The sequence below is a fragment of the Lotus japonicus genome, chromosome 2 (assembly GCF_012489685.1).
Source record: "Lotus japonicus ecotype B-129 chromosome 2, LjGifu_v1.2".
Lineage (NCBI taxonomy): Eukaryota > Viridiplantae > Streptophyta > Magnoliopsida > Fabales > Fabaceae > Lotus > Lotus japonicus.
In genome coordinates, this window is record NC_080042.1 from 78428194 (window position 1) to 78444430 (window position 16237).

Sequence of the window (16237 nt, forward strand, 5' to 3'; positions counted from 1 at the left end):
ATTGAGTCAATGTTATCAGTCCAGAATTTATTCATTTAGAAATTCTTTTAGTTTTTCTTTTCTTTTCTTTATTGTTTTTAATCCCTTTTCTTTTTATTTTTTGTTTTTTTATCCCCTAAAATTTCTCTTCACCAATGAAGTTGGTGGGCTGCCTCAATTCGTTTGTAAGAAAAACGTCCACCAGTTTAACTTTTGACAGACAAAAAACAAATTAAAGATCCTAAATCTTGCTAAATCTTGCATTTTCTTGCGTCATATGGGCTTCCAATCTATTTTTTTGTGGTATTACTAAATCTTGCATTTTCTTTTTGAGTTCAACAACTATGACAGTCTAAAGAAAGTTTTAATCAAACATTCAATTAAAAATTATCATCAACCGTGTTTTAAATAAATTAAAAAAACTATCATAAAAGTGAATGCATGCTCAGTTATGAATGGATATGTGTAAAGAGAAAAGGTAAAGAGTAAAGTACACTCACCCCCTTAAGGTTTGTTAGAATTACACTCCACCTCATTCTTATCTAAAATCTACATCCCACCCCATTTTATATAGAGGCAAATTTAGTGACGAAAAATATTTTTCATTAATAATTAGTTATTATTTAAATTGTTAATCAATAATTTCAAAAAAAAATCAATATAATCCAATAAATTTAAAAATGAAAACATCACAATCCTCCTCATTCTCTCAATCGCGTTTTTCCTCCGTAAATTCATAATGCAAATTATGCAATAGCACACCTGCCCGATTTACAAACCATATCTCGAACATAGTGAAACATGCTTGTGTTTTCATATTTGGTAATAATTCAATTTTAATCAAAATAATCTCTTTATACCTCCAATTTTCAAAATTGGGTTGTGGGCCAAAAAAGCAACACAAATGGGTGAAGAAAATAGAGAAACAAAATTATGAAAATATGAAGTGGATCTGAGGTTATTAGAGCCCAACGAGGCGGTGGAGCATCGTTTTTAACAAAATCCAACAATATCTAAGACCAACAGAGCGTTCGCTCACAACTTAAAGGGGTGAAATTCACAAGAAGTAGTTGAACAAGTGGCTTTAGGGATGTGCGATTCACGTTCTGGGGTTCAGGTCGCAACAAAACTTTGAGGCATGGAGGTGCCATGGGGTTTCACATTGTGGGACAGTGGAGCCGTGTTAAAGGGAGTAAAGGCTTGGTGGTGGCCGTTTGTGGTGAGAAATATGATTTGGAGATAGATGGGACGTGGACTTAACAGACAGAGTGGATGGTTTTTTTAAATTTAATTCAGTAAAATTATTTTCATAAATTAATGTATGATAGTGTATATGCATTAAATTTATTTAAATTTTTACTAATTAGTAATTAGTTTTTAGTAGTGAGGAATTTGTTTTCGTCACTAAAATTTGCCTTTATAAAAAATGGGGTGGAGTGTAGATTTTTAAAAAGAATGGGGTGGAGTGTCATTCTTGCAAATCTTGAGGGGGGTGAGTGTATTTTACTCAAAGGTAAACATCATGAAACGTAAACGTAATGAAATGAATTTCAAATGAAGTATGTGTTTTCCATATTTAACAAAAGTGATTACTTACCTTATTAAACAATAGGCTTAATTCCAATTTGGGCCCCTGATATTTCAAGAATGGGCGATCCGCACCCCCCGTGTATAAAAGTTGTGGTCAAACTCCCCTTTGTTACAAAACTGTGCTAACGAAGCCCTTCCGTTAGCTTCTGTCTGTTGACCAAACGGAAGTGGCTTACGTGTATTTTTAATTTCTTTAAACCTTTATTTTTTTTCAAAAACATTCCCTCTAAATTGACCAAACCCGATTCCCCCCAAATTTTTCCCAAATTGAACCCTAAATTCACCATTAGAACAAAGAGAAAGTGTGCGCCTTCAATCCCTCAAGTTCCTGGGTTTCTATCTCTGAATCGAACGGTTGCAGACCAAGATTCGTGCATGGCAAGGAGAGGGAGAGGTCGTGGACGGCGTGGATCGGCTGGAGCAAGGAATCCGAGGCAAACCCCTTCGCTGTCGAACAGTGAAGCTCCGCATGTGGTCCACACTGCTGGCCATTCGAGGTACCTTTTCCCTTCCTCTCTGTCGTTTCCTGTATATTTTATGGTTCAGGGTGTTTAATTTATTGCAATTTACTGTGGTTGTTGGAATCTAGATTGGCAACTGTACATATTTGGCATGGGGAAAAGTTTGTGACTCACCCTACGTATGACTATATTGATGGGGTCTGTGAAAGTGTTGAGAAGTGTGATGTTGATACCATAAACTCAATTGAGTTGGTAAAATTAGCCAGAGGTCTAGGTTACAGGTCCTTCAAAGTGTGGTACCTTCAACCTGGGTTTTCCCTTCAACATGGGTGCAGACACTTTTCAAATGATAGTGATGTGGTGAGGTTCTTGGATGAGCACATTGGGGCTGATGAAATTACATTCTACATTGAGACATTGACAGATGTTCCTGGATCTCTATCAGGCTTGGTAATTGATGATGATGATGAGGTTCAGATAGTCCCTGGACCTGAGGTTACTCAACCTGAGCTTCTCACTGGAACTGAAACTGAGGTTGTCACTCCACCAGAGGTCACTGAAGTTGAGCTTCTCACTGGACCTGAACTTGAGGTTGTCACTCCACCTGAGGTTACTCAAGAGGAGTTTGTCACTCCACCTGAAAGTGTTGCTGCTAAGGTTACTCAACCTGAAAGTGTTGAGGTTTCTCAACCTGACACTGCTGAGGTTACTCAACCTGAAACTAAGAAGGTTAGTCAACCTGAAACTGCTGAAGTTGTTATTGATGCTAGTTTTGTGAGAAGGTCTGAACCTGAGGTTTCAAGCGAAGATGAAGATTATGATGGCGGTTCTGAAGAAGTTGAAGATGACAGTGACGTGAGCCTTGATGACAGTGACTATGATGAAGCCTTTGACTGGAGTCAAGTTCTTCCAGTAGATTACAAAGTCCCTAATGCTGTTTGCAAAAGCCCAATTGTTGCCTATTTTGAAGATTTTGTGGATGATAATGGGAGTTCTGAAGACCTAGAAAGTCCAGTAGAGGATAGTGATGAAGAAATTGACAATGTAAAGAGGAAGTTTCCAAAGTTCAAGGCTGGAGATGATGATTCTGTGATCAAATTTGAGGTTGGCCAGATATTCACAAATGCTGATCTGTTTAGAAATGCTGTGAGGAACTATGCTTTGCAGAATAAGAAGGATCTTGTGTTTGATAAGAATGATACAAAGAGGATTGTGATAAAATGCACTGAAAAGTGTCCATTTTACTTGAGGGCTTCCAAGTATAAACAAAATAATTATTTTCAGATTGTCACATTTAAGGATGAGCACACATGCTATTTGAGTAATAGAAACCGACAAGCAAGGCCCAGTTTTCTTGCTAAGAAGTTTGTGCACCTTCTAAGGCACACCCCTCATATGAAACTGAAAGCTTTAGCTGAGGAAGCTAGACATAGGTGGAGTGTGAGGTTGAGCAGATATCAAGTATCTAGAGCTAGAGTGAAGGCTTTAGCTATGATTGAAGGGGCAACCTTGGAGCAATATAAGCATCTCAGGAGTTATGGTGAAGAGCTTAGAAGAAGCAATCCAGGAACCACTGTCAAAATCAAAACCATGGCAGGTGCTGGTGTAGCAGTATTTGAGAGGATATATGTATGCCTAGCTGCATGCAAAAGAGCCTTTGCCACCACATGTAGACCTCTCATTGGTTTAGATGGGTGCTTCCTCAAAGGAGTTTATGGGGGGCAACTCTTGACTGCTGTTGGAAAGGATGGTAATAATCAGATGTATCCTATAGCATATGCAGTTGTAGAGGCTGAAACAAAATATTCTTGGGAGTGGTTTGTGGACTTGTTACTGGCAGATTTAGACAGTATAGAGAGCAAGAGATGGTGCTTTATATCTGACCAGCAGAAGGTATATATTACTGCATTTTAATTACATTCTTACATGTTGGTTGAGCTGTTGTTTTAATTTTAAGACTAATTTTAATTACATTCTTACTTGTTGGTACTTGAATGTCTTGAATTACAGGGGCTTGTTCCTACACTGGCAGCAATGGATGAGAATGTTGATCACAGATTCTGTGTTAAACATCTCTATGGAAATTGGAGGAAGAAATACCCTGGACAGGAAATGAAAGGAGCACTTTGGTCTGCTGCAAGAGCAAATACTATGTCACATTGGGAGAAGACAATGGATAAGTTGAAAGAATTGAATGAGGAGGCTTGGAATGACATGAAGCAGATACCTATCAAACAATGGAGCAGAGCTGGCTATAGCACATACCCAAAATGTGACTTGCAAGTTAATAACATGTGTGAGGCCTTCAACAGAGCAATCCTAGAGTATAGGGATAAACCTATAATCAACATGCTTGAAGGATTGAAGTTCTATCTTACCAACAGGATTGTGAAGCAAAGGGATATGGTTATTAGGTACCAGGGTGATCTATGTCCAACCATTCAGAAGAAATTAGAGGTGTCTAAGAGAGACGCTGCTGCATGGCTTCCTTTATCTGCTGGAGACCCTAGGAATTCACTTTTTGAAGTAACTAATGGGACTTGGAAGTATGCAGTGAACTTGGATGCTAAATCTTGTGCATGTAGAAGGTGGGACCTAACTGGTATCCCTTGCTGCCATGTTGTAGCTTGCATATGGTACAACAACACCAGGCCTGAGGATTTTGTAGACCCTTATTACTGGTAATTGTGTTAATGTTGTATCTTGTATTACTGAAATTGTATGTTGCATATCTTGTATTACTGATATCATCTCATTTATGTGTTTAGGAAAAGTACGTTTTTGAGGACATATGAAAATATCATACTACCATCAAATGGTCCTGACTTGTGGCCTAATCCTGGGAATAATGTATTGCCAATCATCCCACCAGCAATGAGGAGGGCTCCTGGAAGACCAAAGAAAAAAAAGGGTGAAGGCTGCTGATGAGCCCAGAGATCCACATAAGCTGCAAAGGTTTCAATCAACTGTCTTTTGTGGCAACTGTAGAAGGGCAGGCCACAACATCAGATCATGCAAGGCAAAAACAGCTGCTGATATTGTTATTCCACCAGGAGGGAATAAGGTAATGATTTGCAACAACTAACTTATTAATTTGTTTTAAATTTATTTTCCTTTCCAACTTTTTTTATTTCAGCTCTGGTTATTTCATGTTTGGAACTAACAGAAACAGAAGAAGAAGAAGACTAAAGAGGCAAGTGGCAGTGGAACAACTGAGGGAGCAACAACTCAGCAACCACCCCTAAACCCAACTAATGGAGCATCTCAGCAACAACCCCAGGGAGCATCTCAGCAACCACCTCAAGGAGCACAATTCAATGTTGGTGTCTTGACTCAAGAAGTTCCATCACAGGGAGGAAGCTCAAGAAATGAAGTGGGAACTACATCAAGGACCAAAAAGAGGTCAAGAGCATCATTGAGTGTTGTGGAAACTTAAGACAGTCTCACTTGAAGAAGGCTGCAACATTATGTGTTTTGATTAAGTGAGAACTAGTTAGGCATATTTTGATGTTTTGGTCCCTTTAATTATGATGTTTTGTGAACCTTAGTTATGATGTTGTGGGAACCTTAATTATGTAATTTGTTATGTTCCTAACTTACCTTTGAAGGTTATGAACCTAAATTATGTATTTTGTGGTGTTTTAATTAAGCATGATACCTTTGGAGCTTCAAATGTTGTGTTAATTAAGTATGATTTGGTTTCTGTGGACATGATTTGGTTTCTGTGAACATGATTTGGTTTTTGTGTTAATTAAGGATGATGTGGTTTCCTTGTTTTGTAACATGCATCAGGATAGATAGCAAGCCATAGCAAAATTAAGGTAATATAGCAACATAGAAACATAGACTTTAGACTAAACTGTGAGAATTCTCATTGCATTAGAATATCAAGTAGCAATTAGGCTACCAATTACATTCCATCATAACCAAGTAGGCTTAATTCCTAACCAGTACATGACATGAGCCCTATTTCCTAAGGTAAATTTTCAGCAACAACATTACAATCACAAGCAGAAAAACTGCACTAAGTCCCCACCCAATGACACAACACCTAGTCAAATAGATCTCCTTCTTCTTATGCACTTCAAGCTTGCGGATTAGCCCAGAAATAACCTTCCTATCACGTACATTGCCTTCCCCATCATACCAATGAAAATATGAGCACAACCTCCTCCCATAAACCCGAAAAGGAAACCCATAAATATTACAAACATTGTCAATGATATTTTCCAAACTATGATGAAAAGGAAACCCAGTTTCGATTGTCAAAACTTACTTGATATTTTCCACATCCATAGAATCGCCGGCCAGCATTTTCACCCACCCAACATGTAACTAGTTTCGACTCAGCCCCACAATCGCAAACCCTTGTCGTTCCTCGAACAGACCCATGGGTCATGGAGCTTCCACTTGACATTTGGCTTCCTCTTTCCATCTATCGCAGCAGCGACTTCCTGGGGGGAATCGGTTCTTCAAGCTACTGCTATCGTCTTCTCCCTCGCACCGGTTCTTCAAACTACTGCTATCTTCTTCTCCCTTTCTTTTCTCTTCAACAATGGTGAAATTAGGGTTCAAGTTGGGTTCAATTTGGGGGATCGGGTCTTATGAATTGGGGGGGGGGGGGGGGGGGGTGATTTTCATGAAAAAATAATTGTTTAAAGAAAATATAATAACACGTGGCCGCCACGTCAATTAATGAAGCCACTTCCGTTTGGTCAACAGACGGAAGCTAACGGAAGGGCTTCGTTAGCACAGTTTTGTAACAAAGGGGAGCTTGACCGCAACTTTTATACACGGGGGGTGCGGATCGCCCATTCTTGAAACATCAGGGGCCCAAACTGGAATTAAGCCTAAACAATATGATTCACACGAAACGAACTGATTCGCACGTGGATTTGAGTCTCAAATGTAGATCTCCATCGTTTTGAAGATGTTAGGGAACCAATTTTAAGAATTGACTTGGGCTAGCTTCTCCATCTAGCTGATTCAATTTTGTGTATTTGTACTATAATTCAACTACGAAAATCAATTCTAGGTAAATATATCCAAATATAAATCACGTCACTTAAATTCACCTTACCCGATCCAATTCCGACCAAATCCATTATGATCCGATCTAATTCTGTTAACAATCTAAACACATGGAATGGTACGTTAGTTTGGCAGTTCCTGATATCAAAGTTGAAATCGTGATCAATTAACGCACATGATCATGATCCAATATCGTGGGAACAGAACAATAGAATAACCATGTTCAGTAGGGTGAATGTGATGGGAAATTCAACACAAATAACAATAGCAACTCTAACAAGCAATGCACAGCGGATAATAATTTCCCCAACTTGCTGAATCTGTGAGGAGCAACAACAAATAATGCAGCAACTAAAAAATCACAAATAAAGAGACACCAAGAATTTTTTAACGTGGTAAAAACCTTCTCAATGTGAGAAGGAAAACATCCACGGGACCAAGCCAGTAATAGAGCTCCACTATTGTCAAATCAGGTTACAAGAGAGTCTTAATACACAGCACAATTCGTGCACAATAATTGGCCAAACAACAAAGCAACAAGTATGAAATAGAGAACCAAGAAAACCAGAAAAACCAGATTTTGCAGCTACTGTCCGACGCAGTTTTCTCCCAACACATGAATCATCTCGCCAATCACACCGTTCAGATTGAAGAACCACGAGTCACGAACCTTCTGTCCAAATTTCAGCCCGATCGGACGGTGAACGAAGGCGTGGCGGCAGATCTAAAAACGCTGCTCAGACTTTGTGCGAAAATCCTTTTTCTTCTCTTCTCTCTCACTTTTCTCTTTGCTTCTCTTGCCAAATTAGACCTCTCTCTCAACCCTAGCTGACCTCTCTCCACTTGTTTAAGTGAGACAAAGTGGGCTTACATATTTGGGCCTTTCTCCACATAGGAAGGGAGCCCAAAAACCCCAACAAATCTCCCCCTCACAACTATGTGGAGAGAACCGCCAAACCGGCGATCTCACAGCAAGTTTCAAACTTGCTTCTCGGTAATGCCTTTGTCATCATATCAGCACCATTATCATCTGTATGAACTTTGGCCAATTCCAACAACCCAGCATCCAAAGCATCGCGAATCCAATGATACCTCACATCAATGTGCTTGGACCTAGAATGAAAAGTTGAATTCTTACCAAGATGAATAACACTTTGACTATCACAAAACAACAAGTATTTGTCCTGCACAAAACCAAGCTCCTGCAAGAATTTCTTCAACCAAATCAATTCCTTGCATGCTTCTGTAATGGCAATGAACTCTGCCTCAGTAGTGGACAATGCAACACACCTCTGCAATCTGGATTGCCATGCTACAGCTCCCCCTGCAAACTTAATCAAGTAGCCTGAAGTGGACTTTCTGGAATCAATGTCTCCAGCCATATCAGAATCAGTATAGCCCACAAGGGTAGGCTTATCACCTCCAAAACAAAGCCTCATACTACTAGTGCCATAAAGATACCTCAAAATCCATTTCACAGCATTCCAATGTTCTCTACCTAGATTAGACAGAAATCTACTGACTGTACCAACAGCATGCGCTATATCTGGTCTTGTGCACACCATTGCATACATCAAACTACCCACAACAGATGCATAAGGAACCCGTTGCATATCTGATTTTTCAGCTTCATTTGAAGGACTTTGTTTAGCACTCAATTTAAAATGAGGAGCAAGAGGAGTGCTTACCGCCTTAGGCTTTTGCATATGGAACCTCTGTAGCACCCTTTTAACATAGTGTTCCTGTGACAACCAAAGTTTCTTCTCTTTTCTATCACGCATGATTCTTATACCAAGAATCTGCTTAGCAGCTCCCATGTCTTTCATGGCAAATGACTTGCCCAATTGCTTCTTTAACCTGTCAATCATGGAAATATTTTTCCCAACAATAAGCATGTCATCAACATACAATAACATGATAATGAAATCATCATCAGCAAACTTTTTAATAAAGACACAGTGATCAGAAGTAGTTTTCTTGTAGCCTTGCTCACACATAACAGACTCAAACTTCTTGTACCACTGGCGCGGAGCCTGCTTCAAGCCATATAAGCTCTTCCTCAACCTGCAAACATAGTCCTCCTTGCCTTCAACAAGAAAACCATCAGGTTGCTTCATGTAAATCTCTTCCTCCAAATCACCATGAAGGAAAGCAGTTTTTACATCAATTTGCTCTACCTCCAAGTCAAGAGTAGCAGCCAAACTCAACACGGTTCTAATGGATGACATCTTCACCACAGGAGAAAAAATCTCATTGAAATCAACACCCTTTCTTTGTATGAAACCTTTCACCACCAATCTGGCTTTATACCTCGGAGATGTAGAATTACTCTCTTGCTTCACCCTGTAAATCCACCTGTTTTCCAAAGCCTTCTTGCCTTTTGGCAATTTCACCAAATCAAAAGTGTGATTATCATGCAAAGACTTCATTTCATCTTGCATAGCATCCAGCCACTTCTTCTTTTCATCACTCTCCATGGCCTCTTGAAAACACTCAGGTTCACCACCATCTGTCAAGGTAACATAGTCATTAGAAGAATACCTGGTAGATGGTTTCCTCTGCCTATTAGACCTCCAAGGTTGAACTTGTGGTGGTTCAGGAGCTTCACCAAGATTCCCATCTTGTGACATCTCATGTTCCTCTTCAACATCATCAACAGGAACATCTACATAATCTCCAAGCTGCTGCTGATCATCAACATCATCATGTTGTTCATCATTCTGAACATTATTCTCAGCAGTACCCAAATCATGAACAGGTGTCCTAACTGGATCAACATCAGACAAACTGTTATCTCTCTCTGGTGTAGTCTTCTCCATCTTATCGATGTCTTCAATGATTTGGTTTTCCATGAACTTCACATCACGGCTTCTAACTGACTTCTTCTCAATAGGATCATACAGCTTGTAGCCAAATTCATCTTGACCATAACCGATAAAGATACACTGCCTTGTCTTCGCAACCAACTTGGATCTTTCATCCTTTGGAACATGCACATATGCCTTGCAACCAAAGACACGCAAATGATCATACCTGACATTCTTGCCAAACCAGATTTTGTCTGGCACATCTGCATTCAAAGCAACTGCAGGACTGAGATTAATAACATGCACTGCCGTGTACAATGCTTCACCCCAAAAGTGCTTAGGTAACTTTGCTTCAGAAAGTATACACCTAACTCTCTCAATCAAAGTCATGTTCATCCTCTCCGCTAAACCATTCAGCTGAGGAGTTTTAGGAGGAGTCTTTTCATGTCTGATACCTTGCTGCTTGCAATAAACATCAAATGGACCACAATACTCACCACCATTGTCAGTACGAATGCATTTCAGCTTCTTGCCTGACTGTCTCTCCACCATAACATGGAACTCTTTGAATTTCTCCAGAACTTGGTCTTTTGTCTTCAAAGCATAGACCCAAAGCTTCCTGGAACAATCATCAATAAATGTTACAAAGTAAAGTGCACGACTAAAAGACTTTACCTTCAACGGGCCACAAACATCAGAATGCACCAATTCAAGCAGCTCTGACTTCCTTGAGGGAGGATGCTTCTTGAAGGATACTCTAGTCTGCTTGCCAGCCATGCAATGAGAACATTTCTCCAACTCTGCACTCTTCAATCATGGAAGCACATCATTTTTAGCTAAACAATTCAGCCCCTTTTCACTGATATGACTAAGCCTACGGTGCCACAAAGAAGCCTCCATATCCATGGCGTTCACACTGTCTCTAGCAACCATTGCTTTAGTCCAATACAGTTTATTAATTTTCTCCCCTCTGGCCATAACCAAGTTACCTCTGGTGAGTTTCCATTTTCCAGAACCAAAGTGATTATCATAACCACCTTCATCAAGCATATGCACAGATATCAAATTAAAGCGAACATCTGGAGCATGTTTGACTCCTCTAAGCAACAACTGCACTCCCATGTTGGTCTGCAAGCAAATATCTCCAATGCCAACTACCTTAGACACACCATCATTACCCATCTTCAACACTCCAAAATCACCAGAAGTGTAAGATGTGAAGAAATCCTTCCTTGGTGTAACATGCAGTGTAGCACCACTATCAATTATCGACATGCTCTCATCTGATACAAGATTGACTAAATCATGGTCACGGAGAATAATCAAATCATCACAAGTAGCAGTAGTAACACGGTCATCATCATCATGATCCTTCTCTCTCTGCTTGCCCTTGTTGCCTTTGCTCTCCCGTTTCCATATAAAACAGTTCTTCTGTATGTGCCCCATTTTGTGACAATAATTGCACTCTACATTCTTGTATCTGGACTTGGACTTACTTCTGTTGTTCTCTCTACTTGCACTTCTGCTTTTCTCTCTATTCTCTTTCGGTTCCTTTTTCTGACTTCTCCCCCTATTCTCAGTAACAAGTACCTCGGAATGAGATGAAGTACCATGTGCCTTCCTTCTCATCTCCTCATTAAGAATGCTGCCCCTCACATTTTCAAAAGAGACAACACCATCTAGGGATGAATTAGTAATTGAAACCCGAAAAGTTTCCCAAGAGTCTGGTAGAGTATTCAGTAGCCATAGCCCCAACACTTCATCATCAAACTTGATGCTCATTCCTGATAATTGATCTCGGAGCCCCTGAAAATCATTCAAGTGATCTGAAATAGAAGTGCCCTCCTTGTACCTCAAATTCATCAAGGAATTCAACAAATACAATTTATTATTCCCTGATTTAGAAGCATACAAAGATTCAATCTTCTGCCACAAGGATCTTGCATGTTCCTCACTAGCAATGTGATTGTAAACATTGTCTTCTACAAACTGCCGAATGAAACCACAAACCTGCTGATGTTCAAAATTCCATTCCTCATCAGACATATCTTCTGGCTTCTCAGTAGAAAACACAGGACGATGCAACTTCTTCACAAATAACAGATCCTTCATCTTGCCCTTCCACAAGTGATAATTAGTGTCATTCAAACAGATCATCCTATTCGTATTTGCCTCCATCATTCAAACAAGTCAAACAGCCCCTTAACCAAAGAGCTCTGATGCCACTCTGATGGGAAATTCAACACAAATAACAATAACAACTCTAACAAGCAATGCACAACGGATAATAATTTCCCCAACTTGCTGAATCTGTGAGGAGCAACAACAAATAATGCAGCAACTAAAAAATCACAAATAAAGAGACACCAATAATTTTTTAACGTGGTAAAAACCTTCTCAATGTGAGAAGGGAAACATCCACGGGACCAAGCCAGTAATAGAGCTCCACTATTGTCAAATCAGGTTACAAGAGAGTCTTAATACACAGCACAATTCGTGCACAATAATTGGCCAAACAACAAAGCAACAAGTATGAAATAGAGAACCAAGAAAACCAGAAAAACCAGATTTTGCAGCTACTGTCCGACGCAGTTTTCTCCCAACACATGAATCATCTCGCCAATCACACCGTTCAGATTGAAGAACCACGAGTCACGAACCTTCTGTCCAAATTTCAGCTCGATCGGACGGTGAACGAAGGCGTGGCGGCAGATCTAAAAACGCTGCTCAGACTTTGTGCGAAAATCCTTTTTCTTCTCTTCTCTCTCACTTTTCTCTTTGCTTCTCTTGCCAAATTAGACCTCTCTCTCAACCCTAGCTGACCCCTCTCCACTTGTTTAAGTGAGACAAAGTGGGCTTACATATTTGGGCCTTTCTCCACATAGGAAGGGAGCCCAAAAACCCCAACAGAATGTTGTCAAGTAAATCAGTACTTGTTCTCTGATCACATAAACTCTGCCTAATTTACCGTGAAATGTCCATTCTAGTACTTATATACTAGCATGTCATTTAGAAAGAATCTGATACGTAATTTTTAAAGCAATTCCCTTCTACTTTGTTAGTCCTATAAATGAGGCTTTTCTACGCAATACTTTCATGCAACAAGATTGAAACTAGCAAGACCATTCTAAATACAGAGTCTACAAATAAATTTTTGGTTTCAGTCCCCAAAAGGAAGAATCAATTAACATGGGTGCCAACTTATCCAACATGGAGTCTGCTCATGCATCAACAAATTCACCTCACATTCTCACCTTCCATTTCACTGCTAAATGGAAGGCTCACCTTGATGCATCTAAAGAAACTAACAAACTGGTATGTTATTATAGATTTATATCTAAACTAACTTGGAGTCTTTCCTTTTAATTTTTGTTCTTTTTCCTTTTTCCGGGGCTAAAGATGGTGATCGATTTTACGGCTAAATGGTGCGGACCTTGCAAATCCATGGAGCCAATTATCCAAGAGTTTGTTGCAAAATATACAAAAGTTGAATTCATCAAGATTGATGTGGATGAATTAATGGTATTACTCATTTATTTCATTTCAACATTACTACTCATATTTCTCATAGTCTCCGAGAAACTTAAACTACATGCTCATGCATTTTTAATTGCAAACAGGAGGTTACTCAAGAATTCCAGGTGCAGGCAATGCCAACATTCATATTGATGAAGAAAGACAAAGTTGTTGGCAAGGTGGTGGGAGCAAAAAAAGAAGAACTGCAAAAGCTGATTGAGAAGCATCAAAGCTAATTAAGAGTATGATCTTGCACATGGCCAAAGCTATATAGACCATTAGAAAGGAACGGGAATAATTCAGGGGAGATTATATATTCTATATCTCCTGTGATACCACATTTTCATGTTGGGGTGTGGTATCTGATGATATGTGTAGCTAATTTATGTTGAAATTATTTTACTAGGTTTTTATGTGTGCCAAGCATTTCTTGTGAGTGAAAGAAAAAAATGTCATCTACTTAGGAGGCCTTAATGCAAGAGATACTCTGTTGTTGATTTCAAAATCATCATACGCTGCCACTTGAATGGTCGGAGTGATAATTTACTTTTTTGTTACCTATCTCAAATCATTTGCAATGTCACTTACTTTCATAACCCGTGGGACTCAAATCTCAATCCCCAAATCTCTATACCTAATTTGAATTTATTTCCAGTCACACCAATTAAGTTATGTCATCAAAGACCTATCAAAATACCTCTTGTACTTCACTTTAAAATATTTTTTTTCTTATGAAAAAAAATCAAAGACCTAACATGTAAAGAAGTAGAGAAATGACGCCTTAAAAGAAAATTTTACTTAATAAAATAGTATTCAAATGTTAGTTCACCCTCGTAAAAAAATGTATATTGTCTCTTTTAATTAGTCATTGTTAAGTTTTAATGTGGCCCCTCCTACCAACTTAATGTCAAACTTTTTATTTGATGAAATGACTTCCATATTTTATTCCGTTTTATAGTATAATGCCTTCGGTCAGGCCACCCCATAATGGATGATGATCTCGTGTTGGACTGCCATAAAGAGTGCGTTAAACACAAATCCAGTTAAACGTAATTTTGAAGATCTCGCTTGGTAAGCAACAATCGAGATTATGATAAGGGTTGGGTCTCGAGGAAAAATACCCTAATTTTAGGCGTATATAGAAAAATGTAATCTCTAATGTACAAACACATTAAATTATACCCTAGTAAGAGAGGTTTATTGTAATCAGACGATCTTTCTCTCTGTTCTTTCGTTAACACAATCATTTTCACTTTTATAATTAGTTTTTTAAATGAGAAAAATGTAATTTCAAATGTACGAACACACTAAATTATGCCCTAACAAGAGAGGTTAATTGTAATCGGACGATTTAATTTTTCTCTCTGTTCTTTCGTTAACACAATCATTTTCACTTTTATAATTAGTTTTTTAAATGAGAAAAATGAAAATATAAAACTTTACCACTTGCCGAAAATCATTGAATACCACTTTAGTGACATCATCATCATAACATACAATATATGCTAACTTTTTACTGTATACTCTCTCCGTTCCAAAATATAAGTTGTTTTGCAAAATCAATGCATTTTTTTTCTCTTCTTCCTTATATACCCTCATTTAATATTACATATCTTAATTATCAACTTCAATTTTCACATATTACAACTCTCACTATCCACTTAACCAATAATAACATTTCCCTCTGATTAATATAACACAACTTTAAATAGGGGTATTTTAATAAAAAAAAATTATCAATTAATGAGCTCTTAAACATTGTGCGTAACCTAAAATAACTTATATTTTGGAACGGAGGGAGCCCTTTATAAAAAAAAGGGCAAATTGCATGGATTTCCCCTAAACTTTGTCATTGTTGCTTTGACGTCCCTTCTATGATTTAACAAGACGCTAACCACCCTTATTTTATTGGAAACATTACACTAACCTCTCTTGTGATTTATCATTATTGCACCGACCCTCCCCTAAAATTTATTATTATAGCACTCATCACTCTTTTGTTGTTCTAAATGATATATTCTCATGAAAGATGAAGTAATTACCCAAAATAAACTCGGCAATTTGTCAAGTTCAGAAACTATCACAAATTACAAGTGTTGTTCGTGTTACCATAAAAGAAGTGTCCAACCATCACAACGTACTACCTACTGATCATTTGAATTCTATGGTGACCATGGTCCACCATATAAACACATTATGTTAATTATACATGCATGATTCTTATTTATGTATCAGTGTGTATATCTGTGTTTTCATGTAGTCCAGTCCAATAGATAAATGCTGTAAGAATAATTTCGGTGTACACAACATAAAAGAAATATATATATATATATATATATATTTTCTTGTTCTTTTTTAGCTTACTAAGCTTATTTTAGTCATGTATATATAATAGTAATGAGTTTTCCGTATTCATACACTTTGTAGGCAAAACATTGCGTGACAACTACATGAAAAAAGCAACACATGCATGGCTATTTTTTCTTCTTTTTAATTGGTAAGAATTAATATATGGCTTTCCTTTATGGATATGAATAGAAAATAACAAAGACTCACTGTTCTACGAGTGACGGCACAAAAACTTTTGGTGGCAGAAGGAATATATATATGTGAATCTGTTGTTAGGCAAAGTAGTGGAGTTAAAAAGATTCGGGACCATTGTCTCTTTATTCAATGTGTACTTCTTATTTATATATCAGTATGTTAATCTTTGTGATTTCGTGTTTCTCTTTTTTCTTTCTGCAATTTGTTGTATTTTGCATATTTAGACCGTGCGTTGTCATAAAGTAGATGCTCTTTAGTTATCCGATTTGCAACAGCTCATAGGTATAGTTTCAAAATAAAGATGACAAG

General features: G+C 38.2%; 1 protein-coding gene across 1 annotated transcript; it reads left to right on the top strand.

Moving 5' to 3' along the window:
* The first annotated feature begins 12958 nt into the window (after positions 1 to 12958).
* LOC130739895 (thioredoxin H2-like) lies at positions 12959 to 13970 on the top strand. The gene is made up of 3 exons (XM_057592361.1): positions 12959 to 13183; positions 13268 to 13390; positions 13489 to 13970. Exons 1-3 carry the CDS (start codon positions 13058 to 13060, stop codon positions 13618 to 13620), a joined length of 381 nt encoding a protein of 126 aa, XP_057448344.1. The 5' UTR covers positions 12959 to 13057; the 3' UTR covers positions 13621 to 13970.
* Positions 13971 to 16237: the final 2267 nt, after the last annotated feature.

Bases quoted from the DNA above. Each gene is read 5' to 3' on its own strand.
- LOC130739895 (XM_057592361.1), top strand. From the start codon at position 13,058: ATGGGTGCCAACTTATCCAACATGGAGTCTGCTCATGCATCAACAAAT. The intron at 13,184-13,267 runs GTATGTTATTAT...CCGGGGCTAAAG, and splicing joins CTAAAGAAACTAACAAACTG to ATGGTGATCGATTTTACGGC. The intron at 13,391-13,488 runs GTATTACTCATT...AATTGCAAACAG, and splicing joins TTGATGTGGATGAATTAATG to GAGGTTACTCAAGAATTCCA.